Below are 26262 nucleotides of genomic sequence, written 5' to 3'. Positions count from 1 at the left end.
CCAACCTATGTGGTTCTCTTACTTTTTCCTGAACATGAAAACACTTACATTTCCAATGTCTCATTTAGGAGGAGTTGCTCATGGCAACCATTACATTTTACACCCTCTATGGTGGGTTTTGTACTGCTCCACAATTGGTCAAGGTCTTAAACTGATGTATACTTAATAGTTAATATCCCCCCTGTGCTCTCGTAATAAAGTAGGAAGTTTCCTACTGTGTTTGCACATTCTACCTGTAATTGAACATGTGCTGATGTTCAAACACTGGTTGGTGAAGACGTGCTGTACTAACTGATAATAGTTGATTAATTCATACATGTGGAACAAATGCTTGGTCGTGATGATGCTGTAGATCAGACAAAAAACTCCCTGGGTCTAGGATCTGCAGTAAAAGATGTAATGCATTCATATTTAATACTGCATAACTCTTCCTAACACATCCTACCAGTCAGGCCTATTTGTAGGATGGATCTTCTCCCCTCTTTGCTCTTTGTCAGACGCAGAGCTAAAAAAAAAAGTCTCATTCCATTTTGAGTGATGGTGGTGGGGTGCAGGAGTCTCACCTGGAATTGATCATTGTCATGTCAAATTCTAATTTCACTTCCAGATGAGAAGATAATTACATCTAATTTTATCACAGCTGGAAGAAATTTCTGTGCATTGCAGCAATTTTCAGCATCGTTATAGCTTTTCTGAGATGGTAGGTGGATAAATGCAGCTGTTCTGCGAAGGCCTGAATGATTTGTTAGAGAATAAAAGTGACCAAGCAGGACAAATCAAATCCTAGAGCATCCCATTGAGTATTGTTGGAGCTATCATCCAAAAATTGAACAAGTATGCAACACACGACCATGTACCTGAATTGACGCTGCGAAAGTCTATATCAGATTTGCAAGTTTCAGTCGATGAAAAGATGAACAAAACTAAATACCATCAACTGTGGAAAAAAAGCTTCTTAAATGTTGCACTTGAAAAACGACAACACTAAGCTTTTCCCCTGAAGCACAATGGAGTTGATGGATTAAAAAGTACAAATGCATGCCACACTTTTCAAATAATTCTAAAATACTTAATTTTACTTTCAAAACCATGTTTTGAAAGTGACAAAAAAAACAAAACAAAACAAAAAAAAAAACAATTCCTAAACAATGTACATCCAATATATTTTTAGAACATAAATAATTTAGAAGTTTGTGGTTATGGCAATATGAAAAATTTTAAATATGTGAATGCTTTTTAGAGATATTTGTATAAACTAAAGATAAAAAGACAACATAATCTATAATAAATCTGTGATTCTGTATTTTACTCACCAGACTTTTCCCATATCGGAGGCTAGCTGTTCTTCTTGAAGGTTGTTAAGAAAATAAATTTAAAATATGCTGGTTTTAAAACTTAGCAACATGTCTTGATTGAAATAGCCTAAATATAGTTTTTGGACTAATCTTTGGGTTACCTGTAGCTACAGCAAATTGCCTGCTAAATCTTTTGATCTGCCTTTTGTCTGTGTGGGAAAGAATCAGGAGAAGTTCCAGCTTTCACACTGATCTGTGAAAACCCATAAAACAGCCTGAGTTCAGGCCAGTGGAGGAGAAGCTCTGCTTCCACTTTGTTTAGATAAAGGTGACAGCTGATGTTTGATCTTGAAAACAAATTGTAGGGAGTTTCTAACTTTTTAGAGGGTCAGAGACAGCTCCTGATTGGATGGGCAAAGATACACCTTATTTGAATAAATTAAAGAGAAGAATACACCTTTACTATAAAAGTTTGTACTCAGGAGTAACAAATCAGATTTGCTTTTGCAACTCTCCAAAGACGTTTTTGCCTTTCTTTCTTTCTTTCTTTCTTTCTTTCTTTCTTTCTTTCTTTCTTTCTTTCTTTCTTTCTTTCTTTCTTTCTTTCTTTCTTTCTTTCTTTCTTTCTTTCTTTCTTTCTTTCTTTCTTTCTTTCCTTCTTTCTTTCTTTCTTTCTTTCTTTCTTTCTTTCCTCTTCTTTTCTATTTTTCTCAGGTAAATGAATGTCTTTTTTTAAGGGTATGAAGTGTCTGTGTTGTTGATGTGATGTTATACTTTTAAATGTTAGAATATATATATAACGAGCCAGAAGTTAATGATTTTATTCTCTACAAGCTGCAGGATGAAAAGATGGCGGAACTCCTTGTAGCAGCAGGTCCTGACAGCTTCCGTCCCCTCACCCGCGAGTCGCTCAAAGTCATTGAGAAAAGAATCGCTGAGAAAAAAGCCAAGAAGTCCAACGATGAAGAGAAAAAACACCAGTATGAGGATGAGGTCAAACCAAGCCGTGACCTGGAGGCAGGCAAGCCTCTCCCATTTTTGTATGACATTCCTGCAGGCCTGATGTCAAAAGCTCTGGAAGACCTGGATCCCTACTACTCAAACCAGAAAGTAGGTTTGATTAACTTTGACTCATGAAAATCTAGAGAAAAAAAAGAGAAAGTTAAGTTTTGTTTTCAAAGAATCCTCTGCATTTTATCTTTAAATGAATAAATGCCTTTCTTGATATTGACTTTGAATAATATATATTTAGACGTGGCTTTTTTTTACTATAAAATGGTAGAAAGCAATAAAGAGCGTAGAGGTACTGACAATAATGTGATATGGTTTAGGAGAAAAATACACATTTAGATTGCTAGGATTTTCCTAGAGGGGCGTAGATGGTTAGGTAAGAGCACAATTTTAACATATTTTTAACATATTTCAAGTAAAAGTAAAAGAAGTTGCCATGAAGAATTTAATCAAGTAAGAGAAAAAAAAAGATATTTTGTAAAAATGACTTTTAGGTACTGAGTAACCAATCAGAATATCTGTTCTATTATTTAAAAACAATGTCTTCATGCAGACAAAAATATCACGTTAGGTGCAAATTCTGACCTTTTAATGACACAAATTTAACTAATAGTTATAAAATAGCCAATTCTGGCAAAATAAACACTTTCCAAAATATTTGTTTGTTAAATAGTAAAGACATATTTACAGATTACAATGTGTATATGTTAGAATGTGGTAAAGTATTTGTAGTGACAGCAAAAAAAAAGAAAATATATTTATTGAGTCTTTATTTGACCTCCAAATGGCATAAATGGTTCAGTAGACAGCATTAGGATAACAAACTTGTGTAGAAACAAGCAGTCTCACGTTAACATAAATTGCAGGTATGTCTGTGTTTAATACAATTTTGATTAAAACAAGCTTGTTCTTCACTCAGTGGAATTACTGTGGGTAATCAAACTGAGTGAAGTAGAATATCCAGAAAGTACAGCCCTGTAAAACTCTTCCTAAAGGTACTTATTTTCCCCCAAAAATAATTAATTTTCAAATTAAATTTCAAAAAGGTACTAGGGGTTTTCAAGTCTGTTATATAATAACATATGATTCTCCTTTCTCTCTCTTTTTGTTTTACAGACTTTTATAGTAGTAAACAACAAGAAGCTCATTTACCGATTCAACGCTGCTTCTGCCTTGTACCTCCTGTCTCCCTTCAATCCCATTAGGAGGCTGTCATTCAAAATTCTGGTGCATCCATATCCTTTCAGTAATGTGTGAAACATGCTATGAGTAATAAAACGCATAACCCAATTTCCAAAGAACGTAAGATTAGGGATGGCAGGTTTACTTTGTAATAAACATTTGCCAAAAAGCTTTTTTTTTTTTTTCTGGTCTTGGTGTATGTAGAAATGTTTTATTCTCTTAATTTTTGTTTTGAAGATTTTTCTGAAGCCCTAACACACTTCAGAGATTACATCAAACTGTAACAAAGCAGCAGCAAAGAATAGCGTATTTTTTCATCAGATAATAAAATGTTTCTAGCAATAACAGAAGGGACAAATAAACTCACAACACAACAAGATGAATATCCACCTGTTCTTCTGTTTGAGAATAAACTGGTTAGCACTGCAGCACAGTGAGTCAATACAGGAATGTAGAAAAGCAACAGTTTAAATCCCACATGAGTAACTGCTTTTAATGTCAGATGACTGTTTATGCTTTGTACTATGATTACAACCATGTAGTAACCATTTATACAGGTAGTTCACTTGATAGTTTTAATATTAGCAATTTGAAGTATGTTTCTTTAAAACTGGATGTTAATAGCTATCATAAATGAAACTCTTACCCATTCTGAATCTTAAGATAAATCCTAAAGTGTTGCACTCAGAAGACCCCTTGACTCAGTCCGTGAACTGATGTCAAAGTATCTTATGATCTTATTGCAGAATTTAGAAATTCAGAAAAGATTTGAAAATAATTGTTCTTTAATATTAATCTTTTTTTTTTTTTCTTATTGGCTGCCTAGATCAACATTTGCACTCATTGCCTAATCTTTGGGGTATCTATTAAGCTTTCGAAGCAAAATGTTCAAAGGTATAACTTTGCTTGAGAAATCGAGTAAACGTGACATTAAGAAAACATGCTACTTCTAAAACAGCTACCAGCTTTCTTAACGTCTGCCTGTAAGCTGTTCAACATGCTGATCATGTGTACTATCCTCATCAACTGTGGATTCATGACTCTCAGCAATCAACCTGATTTTGCCAAACAAGTAGAGTGAGTTTTCGAGTTACTCATCAAATCATTCAAATATGGTCGGTTGTGGGTGTTTCCAGTTGAAATGATGTGCCAATGTAAGCATCCTCTTTCCAACAGGTACACATTTACTGCAATCTACACCTTTGAATTCGTTGTTAAGGTTTTAGCAAGAGGGTTCTGCATAGGGAAGTTCACCTTCTTGAGAGATCCTTGGAACTGGCTGGACTTCTGTGTCATTGTTCTGGCGTAAGTAAAGAACTTCAGGAAATTCAAGTAACCTAAAACTACAGTTGTTGTATCTGTTTTGCCAAGATCTTTGTTTCAAAAGATGATTTTTATATTTTCAATAAAACTCAGATTGTTACCAGTAATATTTTTTTGGTGCTTGATCCATTCTGACTCAGTTAAAATCTACGTAGAAGTAAATAAGATGGGACTTATAATTGTCTTACAGGTAACATATTAGATAGAGAAAGATTTTACAGTATACTAGTTTCTCACCTTGTTACTGTTTGTTCCCCTAATGCTAATGTGGTTTTGTGATCAAGTAGGGAAACAATTTCTAACTTCAACTAAAAAATTATTTTCTTTCAGGTATGTAACTGAGTTTGCCGACATCGGAAATCTTTCAGTTCTTCGTACATTCAGGGTGCTCAGAACATTAAAGGCAATTTCAGTGATACCAGGTAAGCAGCAGGAGAAACTGCATGACGGTCATTCTCCCTTTTGTTCCTGCCCTTTTTAAAAACTGATCCAAGTTTTTCTTTCCTAACCTTCCTACCTAACCTCCTAACCTTCCTAACCTTTTTGATCATTGAATAATTTTTAATGTCAAAGATAACCTGAGTGAATACAAAATGCTTCTTAAACTTTTGAAAACCATTTTGGTCAACAGTAGTTTTTGCCTTGGAACTTGATAGTTTTGCTCATTCTTGAATTATGAACACGGACACATTGGATAATATAATATTTTTTCTGATGTGGTTAAGAAATAAATTTGCATTAATGTTAAAAGGGTAACAATTAAAAGCAGACAATGTAGATTGTATTGAGAATTCCAATATTATTTTCCTGTATTGTTTTGCAGGTTTAAAGACAATTGTCGGTGCATTATTCCAGTCAGTGAAGAAGCTTACTGACGTTATGATCCTGACCGTTTTCTGCTTGAGTGTCTTCGCACTTGTAGGATTACAGCTGTTTATGGGAAACCTGAGGAATAAGTGCATAAAAATATCAAAAGAAGGAAATAGAACATTTGAAGAAGATTACATAAATAATACAGGTGAGTTTTCTATTTTCTATTTCTGTTTTTCTTTAAAAACAAAAACATTTTCACAAAGACCATCTGAAAAGCTCTTGAACAGAGGACAAATAAAAAAGGTGTTATCTCTCTCTCTCTCTCTCCCTCTCTCTCTCTCTCTCTCTCTATATATATATATATATATATATATACATATATATATGTGTGTGTGTGTGTGTGTGTGTGTGTGTTTGTGTGTGTGTGTGTGTGTGTGTATGTATGTATGTATGTATGTATATATATATATATATATATATATATATACATTATATATATATATATATATATATATATATATATATATATATATATATATATATATATATATATAGAGAGAGAGAGAGAGAGAGAGAGAGAGAGAGATTGCATACATTTCCACATTATGAAGTAAAAGTACACTTTCTTTCTGATGTTATGTGAAATAAAGGTGTTTGCATAATTCCATAAGGTTGGCCTTACCACCTTTTATTAGGGCGGTACTCTGTATTGTTCTACTGGTAAATACAGGGGGTTGTACTTATTTAATTTGTGGTGGCAACTTAGTGTGGAAATTAACTCAACGTGTGAATGAAAATTATTTTATGTAAAGCGTTTTTGAATGTCCTCACAAAGCGCAATTTAAGTCTGATATTTCATTTCATATTCTCAACCATCCCTAACCTTTAACGTTTCACCAATTTTCCTTTCAGATAATCAATATTTCCTTCGAGGGGAACGAGATGCATTGCTTTGTGGAAACAGCAGCTCTGCTGGGTAAGAACGTCAGACTCCAGCTAACAGGCTTTTTCATAGAAAAATGCTACCCTGATGTGATACGGTGCCAAAACTATTACTGTGATAATACAGTGGAAAATTATTAGATGGTGAAACTTTTTTGTGCTTAACACACTCCTTCTGTATTACAGGCAGTGTCCAGAGGGGTATAGATGTTTAAAAGGTGGAAAAAACCCAGACTATGATTACACAAGTTTTGACAACTTTGGTTGGGCCTTCCTTTCTTTGTTTAGGCTGATGACACAGGATTACTGGGAATATCTTTATAAGCAGGTAACTTCTGCAAAAACTAAAAGAACATAAAATCCAACTCAGTTTTTCTCTAGGCTGTGTCAAGTTTAAATTGACACAATCATTTGTTTTCTGTTGTTTTTTATTAGATTTTTTGCTTGGTTTGTTTTTTCCTTTTTAGGATTAAGCAGGATTTAAAACAGTACTCTGTCAACTCAACCTTTAAAGGCAGCACAGGTGCACCTTAGGTTGTGATAAATGCGAGTCGTAATGTGGTTCAGGCAAACAGATCTTGAAAGGTTTTTTAGAACAATAATTGGAGACCAAATTGATGAGCTTCATATTAACAATGGGCAAAGCAAATATCTCATACATTAAAGCACCTTTGAATGGAGGTAACATTACCTGTGGCAACAAACTCTTCCCAGAGCCAGTGGGTTTTTTATTTACATCAAACAGATTGTTTAAATATGTTATCATCCAAAATGTCAGCTTTTAATGTGAAATTGAAGGAAAACAACAACAACAACAACAACAACAAAAATACAATGTTCTATGAAAAAAAAACTGGTAGCATTGTTAATCTACTCAAATGGTTATGTTATTTCCATTTTCAGGGTCAAGGGGGTAATTATCTGATTTAAGACTGGTATATGACTTTGCTTAAAGAAGGTCAATTAATATTGATAATTTGAACTTACTGGAACTACTGTGGCAAATTGTGCAATTCTCTTTTACTAAATGTCATTAACATAACATCTTATGACTTCTCTATTTGTTTTCTGTTTCTGAGTTTTCTGTTTATTTCCAACTTACCTTAGTTCAATTTAAAAATTTAAGTAATAAATATTGAGTGTTTCAAAATACTTCATGTATTTGCTATGAGGTATTTGTATCAAAATCAAATTAACTTTTTATTTTGTATTTACAGACATTGCGAGTAGCTGGGAAACCCTACATGATCTTTTTTGTCCTGGTTATATTCCTTGGTTCCTTCTACTTGATAAATTTAATTTTGGCTGTAGTTGCTATGGCCTATGAGGAGCAGTGCCAGGTCAACCTAAAGAAAGCTCAGGAGAAGGAGTATGAATATAACATAGCCATTGAGCAGCTAAAACGTCAACAAGAGGATGCCCAGGTACACTAAATGGATGTTCCTTCTCCTATAAAATTGTTTATACAAATGTTTGTCTTAAAGGTACAGGTACTTTCTGAAGTTTACATCTTGTTATTGACATGAATGCAATAAAGTTTGAGGTACTTGTAGTCTTCTACTTAATGGGGTTTAGTGCTCCAAATGATGCCAGATGCACATAGTGAATGTAATAAAGACGACTGTTTTCCAATACTTCAACTTCACCTTAAACAACTTTTAGGCAGAAAATTAATAATTGTCTTTAACAGTGGTTGAAGTGGTTATATATTCATCCTACACTGTATAAACAGGTGTTAAAATACATCAGAAAATCTGAAAATAACCTAAACTTGTATTTGTCACTGCACTCCTTGCTTTCTAATCTTTTTGTGATCTTTAGAATATTTATGTCTCCTGGTTTGGCACACTGAGGAGTAGCTAACTCTAAATTAGATGTTTCCTTGTTAAATATATTATCCTTATTTGTAGTAAATTTTCATTGCACACTTTATTCATTGTTCAACTTGAATCACATCTTCCAATGCAAACCAGCCATGTTGACACATCTGATTCAATTTGTATCATCTGTTTATTTCACCATGCTGCCTATTCTCATCAAGGCAATGGCAAAAGCAGCTGCAGCAACCAATGGAGATGCTTTGGACAAAGGTGGAGGAACAGAGAGTTCCTCAGAAGTATCTAAGCTGAGCTCCAAAAGTGCCAAAGAGCGTCGCAACAGGAGAAAAAAGAAAAAAGAGGAGGAGAAAGGAGCCAGGAAGATATCTCATTCAGACTCACTGGACAGCTTACCAGCAAATCGTTTCCACTTCTCTGTGGATGAACATCCGCTCAACTATAACATGAAATGTTCATCTACACACCAGGTGCAGTACCATGTATCATTAGCTGAGCAGTCCATTACTTGCTTTGCATTTTAAAGTCTGCATTTTATGTTTTTCAGCCTGTAGTCTTTGAATCATGTGTTTTGTCACTGTATTTGAATCACCAGAAGTATTTTTTCAACTATTCAGGAGAGCTGAAACTTTGGTAATAGATTTTTTTAAAAGCTTAATGCCAGTGTTTTTTATAGTATAATAAATGGTGTTGCCATTTATGCCTGCTTTTGCAAATAATATAATGGGTAAATTTAGATGTAAATTTACCCAGCTGTCAAATTTACATCTAAAATATGAAATATAAATAAATAAATCAAAATACCTGTTTGGAATAATTTAAAATTAAAATATATTATAAATTTATTTATTTACAAAATCTGTCAATAAAACTACTGATGGTTATTTTTCTCGAACCTACATAAAAGAACCACAGACAACGTATATGAATTTTATGTCCAAGCTTTTGCAAAAGGAGAAGACTCCGCCAACTGCTCCTCCGAGCCGTTCACAGAGCATTCTGGTCTGCTTCTGCGTGAGCCCCTGTTTTATTGTCAAAGAAAAACAGCCAAGGGGGCAGTCAGGAAAAACAACAGAGGTCGTAAAACTTCTAACCCAAACAACTAGCAACCCAGTTCCAGGTGTGATATCTGATCTACGGTCTGAGCCCGGTTCAAATCTCGGTCAAACTGTCAACAAGACAAAATACGACTGCACACAGGCAGTTAGGAGGTATTCTGGTTGATAAGGATTTAAGGACTGAGAAACACAGAGTTAACTGTTTCACATGAAGATGAACAGACAGTCGTGACCTCCAGGTCAGTTTATACACACATAAGGAAGAGAACACTTTAAACTGAAAATCACAATAATACTGATTAACATTAGACTGAATATAAACTAAAGTAATAACAAAATGATAATACCAAAAAATCCCTAACAACTACTACAGTTAAAAAAAATAGAAGAAGATAGGTCAGTTAAACATTTACATTAAGATCCTTAAATGGCAACATTTCTTTAACTGTTAGACACCAGAATTAAATTTTTCTTACTAAAATCAAAAACGATTTTGGCATCTCTTGGATATCTTGATAGTCATCTTCATCATCAACTTCATCATCATCATCATCATAGATCTTACTGTGGCCATCATCTTCGTCATTTTTATCACCTTCATTTTGTTCTTCTTCCTCATCTCATTTTCTTGTCATTATCCATCACATTACTTGAGATTTTCATCTTATAATTCTTATCACTCTGATCATTGTGATCCTTTTCTTCATCATCAACACACCTCACATTGTGATCACATTCTTTCAATTCCCCATCGCTTACCACTATATAGATTTTATGTTTGTTTTTTGTTTTTCCTCCATTGTCCATTCTATTTTTCATTAGAAATACAGTATTTTGCAGCGTTAAACTGCAAAATACTGTCTTGGAAGTTTTTTTTTTTTTTGGTTTGTGTTTTTTTGTTTTTTTGTTTTCTGTACCTCAACATTTATTATCAATCCACTGGAGAATATCTTTTTCTCCTAGTCCTTTCTAAGTTTCCGTGGACCACTGCTCTCCTCCAGAAGACACAGCAAAACCAGCCTTTTCAGTCTCCAAAGCCAAACACAAGATGTCGCTTCAGAAAATGAGTTTGCAGATGACGAGAACAGCATTTTTGAAGGCAAACTGAGTTGGAGGGGATCCCCGTTGAATGCCTCAAGACGTGATAGACACAGCAGCAGTGTGAGCCAGTGCAGCTTCTTACCCCATCTTCGGTTTCAACCCTTTGGGATCAGGCACAGCTCTATAGACTGCAATGGGGTTGTTTCTCTGTTGGACGGGAATTCATTTCCTACACCACTGCCTACAGGGCTTCTTCTACCTAATCAGAGAATAGATACAGCCTCCTCCGGAAACAATGTAAGAAATATCTTGATAGCCTAGATTGCCTCATTTTATTTGCTTACGACATCTCCTGTTATGTTTATTACATTTCATTGTCTTGCCTGCGCCTGTAATGCTTATACTCAACATCACTGTTGACCATCTCCCAAATCAGGTCCTTGTTGTTGTTTTTTTGTTGTTGTTGTTGTTTTTTACATTATTGCCATGTTCCATGCACAAATGTGTATGCAGATCACCAGCTTCCATAGTTTACATAGTTAGATGTTAGCACTGTCACCTTGCAGCAGATATAGCAGGCTTACCAGAATTACTTTTGTTCTGTAGTAAATAATTCTGATTCTTATTACTGTCTGTGAATTATTTAGGATTTATACTTACTGCTGCTGAAATAATGTAAAGTATTGATACCCGATGTCCTAAAAATGCTACCTAAATGTTTTTTTATATATTCTGTATATATATATATATATATATATATATATATATATATATATATATATATATATATATACTGCTCAAAAAAAAATAAAGGGAACATTTCACTTTAATTTTGTGTGTGGCTCCAAATCCAGGCCTCCATTGGTTAATAAATGTGATTTCCATTGATGATTTTTGTGTGATTTTGTTGTCAGCACATTCAACTTTGTACAGAACAAAGTATTCAATGAGAATATTTCATTCATTCAGATCTAGGATGTGTTATTTGAGTGTTCCCTTTATTTTTTTGAGCAGTGTATATATATATATATATATATATATATATATATATATATATATATATATATATATATATCTTTTTTTTTTTTTTTTTTTTTATGCGTAGATGTAAGGAGCGAACCAAGAATACATTCTCAATTTATTAGCAGTTTCAAGTTAATGTCTTTTGCACAGGTTAATTGCAGGTTAATTAGCTGGTAATTAGTCAGCTGCATGGCAAATTAAATAAAGAACTCTATTTTTTATTCTTACTACCTACCATCTTCAGCACAGTGGCATTAATCATCCTTTCTATGTGAAGGCTGACACCACAGACACTGAAGGCAAACCGACCAGTGGGGAAAACTACCTCAACAGTTTGGAGTTACCCGAGATGAGACAGAGAGCATTAAGTATAGCCAGTGTCATCACAACCACCATGGAGGGTTTGTCATTTTAACCCTGTTCAATGTTTTAAAAATATTCTGTCCATTGAACCTTTGTCATATTATGATATAATAGCCACAAATCTATTATAATGTTGTTATAATAGGTTCCTGTTTTAAAGTTGTGTACTTCATGGACCAACAGCGAGCTATTTTAGATATTTGTTAAAACTGTCACTATGTCCTCACAGTTTAATATGAGACAATCTGTGAAAAATCAAGCTTCTCTGCCTCTGCCCTGTGGTTCTACTGGTCCCAGTCAGAAATAATCAATAAGCTCCATCCCTACAGCAGCTCTTACTGTGAATGCACAGGCTACTAAGCATGGCTACCAATGACGGCCAATGAACAGTTTTCCTCTAATGGTAGGTTGTTATTAATCTGCCACAGATGCAGCAAATAGACAAAATTAAGCTTGTACGTGCTGTGCGAGGGAGGGTCCAAGAAGCACGTACATGAGCCTCATTGACAGCACTTAGACCTTCTGCTAGGCTCTGATTGGATGTTTCTGACAGAGCTGTGTATTTCTGCAGATGACAGCAAGACCAAAGAGAGAAGGCGGATGAACTTGATTTATTTTTTTTTTCAGAATATCTCTCTCATACTTTCAATACATAATGAGTTTTAACAAATATGTAAAGAGAAAAACTTTTTTTTTTGTAAGTTACCTACTGCAGCTTTAAAGATTGAATAAAACACTATTATATATTTTGGGTTAAAGGGAATAAATGATCAATTCAACTAAAATATTTTGTGATGTTTTGACAATAGAACTCGAAGAATCAAGACAGAAGTGTCCTCCTTACTGGTACAAATTTGCCGACAAATTCCTCATCTGGGAGTGTTGTCCACTATGGCTGAAAATCAAGGAAATAGTCAAAATAATTGTGATGGACCCATTCACGGACCTAGCCATCACCTTGTGCATTGTACTCAACACAGTTTTCATGGCCATGGAGTATTATCCAATGGATCTATGGTTCACCTACATGCTGTATGTGGGAAACCTGGTAAGTCAGCTTCTAGACTTCTGAACATAAATCTTTCACATATTTACTATGTTTTCAAAATCCTGTTTCATTATTCTCCCTTGTAATTACTCTTGGGAAGGTGTTCACAGCCATATTTACAGCAGAAATGGTCCTCAAGGTCATTGCGCTGGACCCCTACCATTACTTTCAAGTGGGATGGAACATTTTTGATGGAGTCATAGTTTGCTTAAGCTTGATAGAGCTCTCTCTGGCTGATGTAAAAGGCATGTCCATTCTGAGGTCATTTAGATTGGTAAGTATCTGTTAGAGCTGCTCCTTTTATGGAATTATTTTGGTTAATACTGAAATCAAAAAACTTGACTCTTGTCATCACATACAAACCTTGAAAAGCTACTCGGAGAATTTGTTTGCTGTAATGCCAATGAAGCTTGATCCATTGACTTTTGAAAAAGAGCTCAACAATTTTCAGCATGACATTTTCATTAAAATGTAAATACAGAGGAAGAGATTTTTTTTTTTTTAATTGATACTCATTTTACATTGTTTAATTTTTGTTTTGAGAGATGCCTGTGGGATTTCCTTGTTGGTTGTTTCCTTGATTAGAATTTTTTTGATGGGATGAAAATAATTTTAAACTTACAAGGGGTATGAATACGTCTGAGATGACCTTGTCATTTGAGGTATATTGGTTCTAATTGGATGCTTATATTCAAATGAGTTTTACACAAAGGTGTGTCTCTAAAGTTTTTCTTTTTTTCTTCTCTTCTAACAGCTGAGAGTGTTCAAGTTGGCCAAATCCTGGCCCACTCTTAATAAGCTCATCAAAATAATTGGTAATTCAGTGGGAGCTTTGGGCAACCTGACCCTGGTGCTAGCCATCATTGTTTTCATCTTTGCTGTTGTGGGCATGCAGCTGTTTGGAAAATACTATAAGGATTGTGTGTGTAAAATCTCTGAAGACTGCACTCTTCCTCGGTGGCACATGAATGACTTCTTCCATTCATTCCTCATTGTGTTCCGAGTGCTTTGTGGAGAATGGATAGAGACCATGTGGGACTGCATGGAGGTGGCTGGGAAAGCCCCATGTCTCATTCTCTACATGACGGTCATGGTTATTGGAAATCTTGTGGTACATTGCATCTTTTATGGTCATTTCATTCCATATCATTCAAATGTTTTCAATGGAACTTATTTCTGTAATGAGTAATTGAAATGAATGCAGTTTCATAGCATTAAATGTTTTTTTTGTTTTGTTTTTTTCCCTTTATTATCTGAGAGCAACAAACTCAAGATCAATCCTGGTTAAAGCAATGTCATCCTCCTACAGGTGTTGAACTTGTTCCTGGCCCTGCTGCTGAGTTCATTCAGTGCAGACAATCTGATGTCTGGAGAGGATGACAATGAGCTCAACAATTTGCAGATTGCGTTTGATCGCATACACAGAGCCATCGCCTTCATTAAACTGAAGTTTCGAAGTTGCTGCAACGGTTTGTGCATCAGAGATAAAAAAACAACTGAGGACAAAACATTTGGACATAATGGTGTCCCCAATCATACCATTAAAGACTTAACTAAGAACAGCAATGGTGAAGTGACTGGAGTGGACAAAAGTGGAAACAAGTACATAGTCAACAGCAGGAGTGATGATTCCATCATGTCTTTCATAAATAACCCAAGTCTGACTGTGACCGTTCCCATTGCGGCAGAAGAGTCAGACTTTGAAATGCTTAACACTGAGGACTTCAGCAGTTTTTCATCCAACATACCGGAATGTCATATGGTAGGAATTATGTTTTGCCTTATTCTTAAAATGATCTTTGATAAAAATGGGTTCCTGCTTTAAAAGATAGTGTCATCCGCTGTCTTAATATTTATGAAGGATGTAGGTTTTTTTTTTGTACTGGGGAAATCTGCTCCCAGGTAATGGCATCTCAAATGTTTGCCTTCTATAGTAAAAGAGTCATGCTAGTGTCCTAATGTTTTCCCTAGGAGTAAGACACACCAATACTGGTCTAGACAAGAAAATCTTAGTGCTCAGATTGGATTATATGCCATTTATTTGTGAGTGTTGTGGAGCTGAATTTTCCTCTAAAGGGCTGATTCCATGCAATAGGAATTACTGGGTGAAAAAAAACAGAAACACAGCATTGTAACATCTCATTAGGATTATTTTTCATTTACTCACCATTTTTACTTGTCTGTGATAGACCCCGCTCTGAGAAAAAACCTTGTTGATAGGGTTAGGATTAGGATTTTTCACACATTTAACAAATTTAGATCTAAAATAATTTTCATTGAACTGAGAAATTTCTTTCTGGCCTGCAATAAAATACGCATCTTCCAATGGTACTAAAACAATGTTTAAAGAGGATTGATCTTGATAAAAAATTTTCTTTCCAAGATCAAACTTTTCTAAGTAATCAATTGAAAGACCTCATTAACAGATCACTCAAACCCTTCTTGTTATTGCTGACAAGCTTTTTGTCGGTTACATTCAAGTTGGGTGTCTGGCTAATGTCACTCCAAAACTTTAGCATTACTTCTATAAAGAAAAACATATTTGTAAACTTAATACTTAAATCAATGATAAAATGAAGAAATGTGCCTTAATTCATACATGAGTCGCTGTTTTTTCATGTGTTGGGCACATTACCCAAACTGATTATTAAATCTGATTTAATGGTATTATACATATCACACCTTAGACTTATATTTGCCATTCATCTACAAACTACCAAATAATAATTTAAAACAAAAACCTACTGTCACTCTAATGTAATAACACTAATATTCTTAAAACAACAGAAAGGAATTACATTTTCAAATTTAAGCTAAAACTTTCATGTAGCTCTCTTATACCTGAGATTAAAAATGAAGATTAGCTAATTTAGAAACTGCAAATACTGGAAAAACTAACCATTTGAGTACCACAATTGATTTTGCTCCAGTATAGCATCAGGTTTCTCTCACAGAAACAGAATGAAAGGGCGGAGAAATGAACCATTATTACATTAACATTAGTACATCCACAATATTGCAATAACATACTTACATCACTGCCAGCACTTCACTATCTGATCCCATGGTAGCCTGCACTCTGCAGGAAGACATTCTAGCTCATCCCAGCTTTTAGAAGACACACCCTGCAGAAGCCCTTACAACAGTAAACTAAATGACAAATCAAAATGCTTCACCGGATACGGCAAAGAATAGCTACAAATACCTCCAGGTTTCTAAGGAAGAAGTTTAAATTTTTTGATTTTTCAGATAAATAGAAACAATGCAAATGATCTGCATGTACACCTAGTCTGCTTTATTTGGTACAACCGTCCAATTGCTGATTATCTCAAATAGCTAATTAGACAATTACATGGCAGCAGCTCTCTACATTTAGGTATCTGTGCATGGTGAAGAGAACTTGCTGAAGACTGGAACTCATGTAACTCACTTGTTACTGCGAGAGCTGCACAATATGTTGAATTTCAGTTCTCATCCCAATAACAGCAGTATCAGCATGTACAATATTTCCATTGCAAAGGACTGCTTCAATGCAATAGTTGGTAAATCCTTATATTTAAAGTGCATTGCATTCAGATTCTGCTTGTAAATAAGGCATTTGGCCAGTAGATGGACTCATTCTGCTCTGAGTTCAAAACCAATATAGATTTTAGCTCCTGATTTGTTAAAGCTTCTGGAAAATGGTAGAAATATCTTGATTTAAAATTGAAAGAGTAATACGAGTGAGGAAAATGGATAAATCACACTCAACGTGGCCCAAAAATTAGCATTATAGATTTCGTCAAGAAACTTTTTGCTTTTTGAGACACAATCTTGATTGCATCCACAGGTTGTCGATGGTGATGACGATGATGGACAGTTCAGTGCCTCTGAGGGGAGTACAGTGGATGGTCTGTCAAACGGAGAGCCCGCTGAGCTTGTACCTGTTGTAGAAGTAATTAAGGAACCACATGATTGCTTTACTGCTGGTAAATTATCCAACATTCATCTGACAGTCTTGCTTCTAATCACATTACAGATAAATAACACACTTTTTTTTTTTTTTCAGGTTGCATCCAGAAATGTAAGTGTTGCCAAGTAAATGTGAATGTCGGCTGGTGGAAAGTGTGGTGGACTCTAAGAAAAACCTGTTATCGGATAGTGGAGCACAACTGGTTTGAGAGCTTCATCATATTCATGATTTTGCTCAGCAGTGGAGCACTTGTAAGTCTCAGAGATTTTTTCTTCTCTGCAAAGTAAATCTTATTTCAATGCTTCCTTGATATTTGACTACAATATATAATCACCGGTAGTGTGATGACCAACTATGTTTTCTCACTAGGCTTTTGAAGATATATACTCTGAGCAGAGGAAGACAATTAAAGTGATCTTGGAATTTGCAGACAAAATGTTTACCTTTATCTTCATTCTGGAGATGCTTCTGAAATGGATGGCATACGGATTTGCCAAGTATTTCACAAATGCATGGTGCTGGTTGGACTTCCTCATTGTTGACGTGAGTTGAAACATCAACTTATGCAAAAACAAAGAATAAAAGATTTGTTCATTCTTAAATTGTCAGTTACAATGAGGTAACTCTAATTGATGTAGAAGCAATTACATTGAAAAATATTTAAACATAAATGTGTTTTACTATACGGTCTCAGCCTTCTCTGGTTACAGTGTCTGTGTGTGTGTATTTTCCAGGTCTCCCTGGTCAGTCTAGTGGCTAATGCTTTAGAATACTCAGAACTTGGTCCAATCAAATCTCTGAGAACGCTGCGAGCTCTGAGGCCCCTAAGAGCTCTGTCACGGTTTGAGGGCATGAGGGTAAGTGCAGTCACGAACTCTTTCGCAAAACTGTAAGCAAAACCATAATGCTGACAATGAGCTCAAGATTTTCATTGAAGCTTAAAGCACGGTTCTTCTAAAACTTAACCTCTAGCGTATCGCTACTGGTAATAATTGTCAAAAAAAAAAATATCACCAGAGAACTATGGATGTAATCATCTTTGGATTTAAAAGTTTTGTATGCATTCAAGGGATTTATATGTTTGAGTTTCACTTTTCAAGGCTCAAAATCTTTGTCAGAAAAAGAAACCCATGCTAACTTTTGTGAAAATACAATGAATATTTCTAAGCACCAACTATATTTTCATGGAAATAATAATGCATAGTACAGTGTGGTTTAAATGACTTCTAGACAAAAAAAAAAACAAAAAAAACAACAACATTTCAGTACGTCTTACTGGAATTAGTAATATGTTCTTGTAAAATGCTTTTTGGTGTTTTGGCTACCTATGTTAGGTACTAACTACATTTCTGATCCAAAACCATAAAAAAACACTTTTGAAGTTTGCCAGGCTTTTACAATATGTGATGGAAAATTAGCTTTATATAAGAGAACAGATAATCAGGTTCATATTTATAGCCTTTGTTTACTTACGGAATTGACTAGCCAAGTTAAAACTTGTGTTGCTCTGCTTAACAGCCCCTGCCCCCGCCCTGCACACGCTCTCCAAACACACATGCACACACTTTATTTAAAATCTTCTCAGTTGTTGCATGCAATCAACATATTCCTCCTTTTACCTCTTTTTTCTCCCAGCCATTTTCTCCCACTGTAACTCTGTTTTATATTTATAGTTTGTTATAGAAGGTATACCCTTGTAAAAAAATTGCCTTCATACTACACTTTACTTCCTTAGTGTAGTACAGGGAGTGTGCATCCAAGCTGTTGAGAAATTATTGCTTTCTAGAGGGGTGGACTCTGTTGAGATTTTACACAATTGCTAATGTTTGCCCAAGACATATGTAATGTTCAAAGCTAAAAAGTTTACTTTTGCGCTGTAACCAATCATCCTCCACTGTGAAGAGAGATGTGCCGATCCAGCTGTTAATGTTAATTGAATATTTGGAATATTTGAATATTTGAATATTTGGAAGCATGGCCAAGATTGACTTTATGACTTTGTTCACTTCCTCCGCTGCTATTGCTAAAACTACAGGCAGACTACAATTCTAAAACAGCACAGAAAATGTACATCATTGTTCACAACTTCTCCTTCCATTTATTGTTTAGCCTGGTCAAAAATCGACCAAAGACAATCCAAGTCAATCGGAGAAATCTAAGACTGTGGTTGAAGTGAGAATTATTTTCAACCAGGCTACAGAACAGTTTCACACTACATCCATAACTTGTTTACACTGAAGAAACTCAAGTAGGAGAATCAGTTCACAGAATGAGCTTTATCAGTCTCACTCAATATTGAAATTACTTAAGTCACTGTTTTATCTACTCACAGTCCAAACTGAGACTGATAACTTATCAGAATCAGCTTTATTGACCAAACAAGGTCATTAAACAAGGAATTTTACTTTGGTTCCACATGCTCACTGCATACAAACATTAAATGTATGTAACTCTGTAACAGGAAATCACTGAAGCGTGTACATATACTTCTTTTCATGCTGTGGTACATGTACTTCTTTTCATGCGTGTACATGTACTTCTTTTCATGGCGGGGGCGGGGGTGGGGGCTGTATTGTCTTTATAGTCTCTTTCCTCCCATAGCTGCCTGTGAAAACCTTTATTTGCATGTTCATCTTCTCACATGCATCTTTCTGCTTTTAATGTTTGCAGCTTTATCTAACATGATTTATTTATGTGTTATTTTATGTTTCTGTTTACAGTAATGAAACTTTTGGCATCCTTGGTCCTCTTCAAGAAGTTCTCTATCAATACTTATTTAATCTAAGTAACCATCGACTTTTTTTTTGAAGATTAGTACACTTTAATAAATTTCCTGCCTTCTTTTCCTATTTTTTCCCTGTTTTCCCTCCACTTCCAATAACTTTGCAGCCGTTATATCCTGCTGTTTGTTTACACAGGTTTCATCACTCTTGTGTGTTCCTTTTCATACCATTTCATGGATATAGTGTTGTGCATAATTTTTAAAAGACGTTCTGGGGACAGGCAGTAAATATGTGTTACTTTTGTGGTGTTTTTCTTTTATGTAGGTGGTAGTCAACGCCCTGATGGGAGCTATTCCTTCCATCTTTAATGTCCTGCTGGTATGCCTCATTTTCTGGCTCATCTTCAGCATCATGGGAGTAAACCTATTTGCAGGGAAGTTCTATAGGTGTGAAAATAATACTACAGGGCAGCCTTTCCTCCCAACAGAAGTGAAAAATGAAACAGAATGTGGGAGTCATGGCGTCTGGAAGAATGTCAAAGTCAACTTTGACAATGTTGCAATGGGCTACCTTGCTCTTCTGCAAGTTGTAAGTAACTTGATATTTTTCTGCTCATAACTTTTTCATATTTCCAAACATGTTAATATCTTATTTAAAGCATCTTTCTTGACAGGCTACATTCAAAGGCTGGATGGATATCATGTATGCTGCTGTGGATTCTCAAAGCAAAGTAATAAAATATCTCTTGTTTATCTCAGCATTGCTAACATTTTTTTTTTATTTCAAATTAATTAATGCCAGATATAACACATATGATGGGATATTATTTCAAATGTAAACTTTTAACAAGTTGAGTGTAAAATTAATAAAATATATTTTTTAAAGTTCTTAAAAATACTCACTGAGGATAAAATACTGGAGTGCATTCTGCAGTTCAATACAAAGAATCCATTTGATCATGTGGAGAGGGATATAGAGTTAGCAGAAAAGTAAAAAAAAACTTGTGTTCGGTTTAATAATTGTAAAAACAAAACATCCTGGCAACATATCTCATGTTGTTAAAACGCCTTTGTGTTCCCTCCTAAACAGAACTAAACAAGACATGGTGCCAGTTTAACAAATTATTCATTTCAGAAATGAAATGAATAATTTCATTTCATGTGCAGGGTTCATGGAAGAACCTGCACATCAACTACGACCTGGAACTTTCTGTTGATACTGATCACCAGTTTGTTCTTGCACAGCTGTAGGATTGTGCACGCAGTGCTTTTCAGTAGGTCTTTGAGGGTGTGGTAATCACTCTGGCACGTACAGCTTGCCTCTTCCCCCTTTCTCTCTCTGTCTTCTGGATATAGTCTCTGATACATCATTTTGCAACCCCAAAACAAGATTGTGGTTTGGTGCAGGGTTTATCTGATTCCCACAAGTTTCATAATCCTATCTCTAATATTGACTGGTTTGAGATTGGCTCCAATACTGACAAGGCAAATTTTACGAGTGGAAGGCCATGTCCCCACACTATCACACTGTCACCACCAAACCTGCTATCAACTCAATATTCATCTCAGCAGCAACCTCCACCAGCTACAAGAAATGCCTTAACTGTGTCAGGAAGCATAATAGTGTTAGGTAGTATATACAGCAGGGTTGCTCAAGTCCATTCGTCGACGGCTACCATTGTACAACCTTCAGATCCATTGATACTCCAACACACCTGAATCAAATGAATGGCTCACTACCAGGCCTGTTCAGAGCTGAATGACTGCTGGTGAGGGAATTCAGACACTAGATCCCAGTCTGTAGGAGTAAGGATGCATCTAAAAGTTGCAGGTCCTTAGCTCTTGAGGACTGGACTTGATCACCCCTGTTATACAGTATATATGAGTTTATGTTTTTGTGTATTCTTAAACCCCAGGAGTGATTGGGGTAGAGTTTTATTTTCTGCATTATTTTATTGGTTTTTCCTTACTTTTAGAAAAGATGTCCATTAAGTTCTAATTTTAATACAAAAACACAGTGGACCGCCGGTGGATCGCCTTAGCACCCCGACCACTGGGCTTAGCAAGTTTTCTGGGGGAAACACTGTTCCTTATTTTTCAGATATATTCCTTGATATATATTTCCTAGGTACATAAACTCAAAATTCATCTATTTCTATAACAGTAGGGGTGACAGGTGAGAGGTGTGCTACACTATGGATAGGTTGCCCGTCTACCCCACAGCAATATCTGGGTTTCAAATCCTACAACAAGGCAATAGTGTTAACTGAACTAAAACACCACCCTGTTATGGTAATGCCCAGAAAGAAATTAAATCTAAACGCTCTCTACGACTGTCATTTTTGAAACACCACTGGACAGTGTGTAGATGTAAACACACACGCCAGCACATAATCCATTGTTTGCAAAGATAAATCTTTCTCACCACTCGCTCAGTGCGCACCTCTGAAAGCACGACTACAGGTTTTACCATAGAGCTCCACAAGCAGAGCTAACGCAGTGGGTTTGAAACTTGACTCCTACCTTGATGAAAGAAAGAGTAAGTAAAGTCTTGCAGGCTGTCAGGCTTATAATACCCTGAAGGAGCTCTTAGTTTTACATCCATTCATTTTCTGTGCACCCTTGTCCCCAGTTGGGTCAAGAGGGGTGCTGGTGCCTATCTCCAGCAAGCGTTTAAGGCAAGAGGCAGGCTACACCCTGGACAGGTCGCCAGTCTGTCACAGGGCAACAAAGAGACAGACAGGACAAACAACCATGCACACACACTAAGGAGAATTTAGAGAACCCAATAAACTTAACAATTAGCTGACAGTCATGTTTTTGGACTGTGGGAGGAAGCCAAAGTACCCAGAGAGAATCCACACATGCACAGCGAGAACATGCAAACTCCATGCAGAAAGACCCCAGGCTGGGGATCAAACCCAGGACCTTCTTGCTGCACCAAGAAGCTACCTACTGCACCACTGTGCAGCCCTCTTAGTTCTACATTTACAGTTTAATTTGTGTGTTTTGTTGTTTCTATTATAGGCGGGAGATCAGCCAGAATATGAAATCAACTTGAAGATGTACATATATTTTGTTGTTTTCATCATATTTGGGGCCTTTTTTACCCTCAATCTCTTCATTGGTGTCATTATAGACAATTTCAATCAACAGAAGAGAAAGATAAGTGTCACATCTTCTCTTTAAACAACTACTTATGTTTTGCTGTAGTTTCACATTGTTTGTTGTGCCTGTTTACTTAGGAGGTCAAGACATCTTCATGACCGATGAGCAAAAGAAATACTATAATGCTATGAAAAAGCTGGGATCAAAGAAGCCACAGAAACCAATCCCAAGGCCAGAAGTAAGTAAATCTAACTTAGCTAGAGTTTGACTTTTATTAGTTTGGCTAGTTAATCAGCCACTTGAACATATTGCAGTCAGTTTTGAGGATGTGTAAGACGTTGATGTGCTAAAGTAGGTTCTGCTTGTTTGAAAATAGCAACTTTCTACAAAGAGGAACCACAAGTTATTTTGCCAAACAGCAAATGTGCTTGTGAATGGACAATGTAAACCATAACAATGAACTCAGTAATGGAGGAAACTGCATTGGTTGGCCTCTAATCTGAGCATCAACTGAATCTAGTCTCTTTTGGTAATCCACATTTTCCTATTGTTTATTGTTATTTCTATGTGTTTTTCTATTTCAGAACAAACTTCAAGGATATGTTTTTGATTTTGTCACGCAACAAATATTTGATATTGCAATAATGGTTCTGATATGGTTAAATATGGTAACTATGATGGTGGAAGTCGAAGGACAAAGTGAGGAATGGGAAAAGAACCTCAAGTACATTAACATAGTGTTTATTATTATCTTCTCTGGAGAATGTTTGCTAAAGATGATTGCACTACGCCAGTACTTTTTCATCAATGGCTGGAATATATTTGATTTCATTGTGGTGATCCTCTCAATTGTTGGTAAGACTTTTCTTTGGCTTCTGTTTTGTGCAAATAAACAGTTAAACTTTTGTACATTTGCTTATTTGTTAACTTTAATAAATTGTCCTTTATTTCCACAGGCATTTTTCTTGCAAATGTGATAGAGAAGTATTTTGTCTCACCAACCCTGTTCAGAGTGATTCGACTGGCTAGGATTGGCCGCGTCCTCCGCCTTATTAAAAGTGCCAAAGGGATCCGCACGCTCTTGTTTGCCTTGATGATGTCACTTCCTGCCTTGTTCAACATTGGCCTCTTGCTATTCTTGGTGATGTTTATCTATGCCATCTTTGGCATGTCAAACTTTGCCTATGTCAAGAAGGAAAAAGGCATCGATGACCTTTTTAATTTTGAGACCTTTGGCAACAGCATGATCTGTTTGTTTCAAATTACCACATCGGGAGGCTGGGATCTCCTTCTAGCTCCTATCCTCAACACCAAGAACAATAGCGATTGTGATTCTGAAATGGAGCATCCTGGTAGTAATAATGCTAAAGGAAATTGTGGAAATCCAGCAGTGGGAATTGCCTTCTTTGTGAGTTATATCATTATTTGCTTCCTTATTGTTGTGAACATGTACATTGCAGTCATCCTGGAGAATTTTGGCGTGGCCACAGAGGAGAGCGCCGAGCCATTAAGCGAGGATGACTTTGAAATATTTTATGAGGTCTGGGAAAAGTTTGACCCTCTTGCAACACAGTTTGTGAAGTACAGCATGCTTTCAGACTTTGCCGATTCTTTAGCCCCACCATTACGCATTCCTAAGCCCAACAAATTGGAGCTCATCTCAATGGATCTACCAGTTGTGAGTGGTGATCGCATTCACTGCCTGGATATCCTGTTTGCCTTTACAAAACGTGTCTTGGGTGAGAGTGGGGAGATGGACATACTCAGGGGCCAGATGGAGGAGCGTTTCATGGCTGCAAATCCATCGAAGGTGTCGTATGAACCCATCACAACCACTTTCCGCCAAAAACAGGAAGACGTGTCAGCTGCTGTTATTCAGAGAGCTTTCAGACATTATACTCGGACCAAGATTTTTGATGTAGTCCGTGTTGATGTTGAAAAGGACGAACAGCTGACTGACAAAGAAGATTGTTGTACTGAAAAGCCTGTGGAACTCACTACCACCCATAAAACTGAAGTCTCAGGTTTGAAGGACTCTGAGCCTTCAAGTACAAGTGTAACACCAAATGTGAATAGCAAACATGAAAAGGACAGAAGTGAAAAGGAAGTCGAGAGCAAAGACATCACAGAACAAGACAAATAAAAAAATGGAAGAGCAAAACTGACTCTAGAAATTGAAAAAAACTATGTTTACAGCTTTTGAAATGAAATCCTTCCCTTTGGACTATTTTGCAGAAATTGTTATAATTACTTAAAGTATTTTTAAAGACAAACTAATTATTGCTTTGATGACTATTGCAGCTACTCCAGTGATATAGCCCATTGTGCAGTTCTAGTTTTTATTTAGTGACCTATTTATTTTCAAACGGAATGGTTTCTTGCTATATGAATTTAATTTGTAAGTCAGTTGCCTTTTCTTACAACCCTTTTTACTTTTAGGGTGGTTCTTTAAAGTTTCATTTAGAATTGATATTCTGGTTTCAGACCAGCCTTAATGACTGTGCTAAGGACATCTGATAAAGCCACTTGAAATTCTGCATGAATGTTTCTCTTCATGGCTATGCATGCCAAAGAGTACAGTTTAACCATGAGTTTAATTTCACACTTTATGCTGAAAAACTATGGCTGAAAAACATCAAGACTGCTGAGTTTTTGTGCTGATCAGTATCAGGACAGTGGCCCTTAAAAAAACGGCACTTTTTCTCATCATCGAAGACGATTATGACTTCTGGGTTTACATATATAACAAAAAAGATTAATCATGCACATCTTTATAAGCAAACATGTTTTAAAAATAAAGCATTTAATGCATTTTTAAATACAAAAAAAAAAATTATAATCTTGTTTGCCTTCGTATTTACCTAAAGACAGATTTCTTGACTGTTGCAGGGAAGCTAATGTTTTGGGGAAATTTCACTGTGTTTTGACTGGTCTAAAATACAGGCTTCTTCATTCTCTTACTCTTGGTGATGTAAATTAATATTCTAATTTAAACAATCATAACATTGTTTGATATTATAAAATGCCATTTTAAACAAGGAACTAAATATACTGTGTATGCTGTGTGGTGTGTAATAAGATATTTGGGTATGAACTATTCATAATAAAGCTCTGTGAAAGACTTCTGGTAGAACTGGGGGTACACTGCGTTTTCCAGTATATCTTTCAATCTTTATCATAGAAAACATCAAAGATGGATTTGATGGCTCAGGTTGTTATCAAGGAAATTGCATCACACACATCATGTGATCACTGCTATTTCCTTGCCTCTGTTTACATTTTATATTGTTGCTTCTCATGACTGCCACCATACGTTGTTACCGGATCTGGTGGGGAAGACAGTAAGGTCCCACTGATGTAATTGCTTTTTGCATGGTGTTTTACACTTTATACTCAAGGAACGAGAGTTTTTGTTATATAGACTGCTGCTGATTGTATAAATCCATTCTATTTGAAATGCATAAAGATACCTGCATGCAAGACACTACTATAGCACATTTTATTTAAAAAAGGTAATGGTTTAAATAAAGATTATAAGTATATCAA

General features: G+C 35.8%; 1 protein-coding gene across 1 annotated transcript; it reads left to right on the top strand.

Moving 5' to 3' along the window:
• The first annotated feature begins 1545 nt into the window (after positions 1-1545).
• Positions 1546-26262, top strand: scn1laa (sodium channel, voltage-gated, type I-like, alpha). The gene is made up of 26 exons (XM_088001220.1): positions 1546-2405; positions 3423-3557; positions 4477-4565; positions 4665-4793; positions 5142-5233; positions 5635-5829; positions 6537-6600; positions 6753-6894; positions 7784-7990; positions 8608-8871; positions 10423-10797; positions 11801-11924; positions 12696-12934; positions 13035-13208; positions 13689-14045; positions 14244-14696; positions 16764-16902; positions 16983-17137; positions 17256-17429; positions 17621-17743; positions 19934-20197; positions 20283-20339; positions 22636-22777; positions 22854-22954; positions 23301-23571; positions 23673-26262. The coding sequence occupies exons 1-26, from the start codon at positions 2076-2078 to the stop codon at positions 24857-24859; spliced, it is 5982 nt and encodes a 1993-aa protein (XP_087857346.1). The 5' UTR covers positions 1546-2075; the 3' UTR covers positions 24860-26262.

This window comes from Poecilia mexicana, unplaced genomic scaffold (assembly GCF_051168715.1).
Source record: "Poecilia mexicana isolate PSO_F unplaced genomic scaffold, ASM5116871v1 scaffold_2, whole genome shotgun sequence".
In the NCBI taxonomy this organism is placed as follows: domain Eukaryota; kingdom Metazoa; phylum Chordata; class Actinopteri; order Cyprinodontiformes; family Poeciliidae; genus Poecilia; species Poecilia mexicana.
Note: the sequence above shows the minus strand (reverse complement) of the source record. Positions and strands in the feature narration are given on the sequence as shown.

Bases quoted from the DNA above. Each gene is read 5' to 3' on its own strand.
- scn1laa (XM_088001220.1), top strand. From the start codon at position 2,076: ATGTTAGAATATATATATAACGAGCCAGAAGTTAATGATTTTATTCTC. The intron at 14,046-14,243 runs GTACATTGCATC...ATCCTCCTACAG, and splicing joins TGGTTATTGGAAATCTTGTG to GTGTTGAACTTGTTCCTGGC. The intron at 20,198-20,282 runs GTAAGTAACTTG...CTTTCTTGACAG, and splicing joins ACCTTGCTCTTCTGCAAGTT to GCTACATTCAAAGGCTGGAT.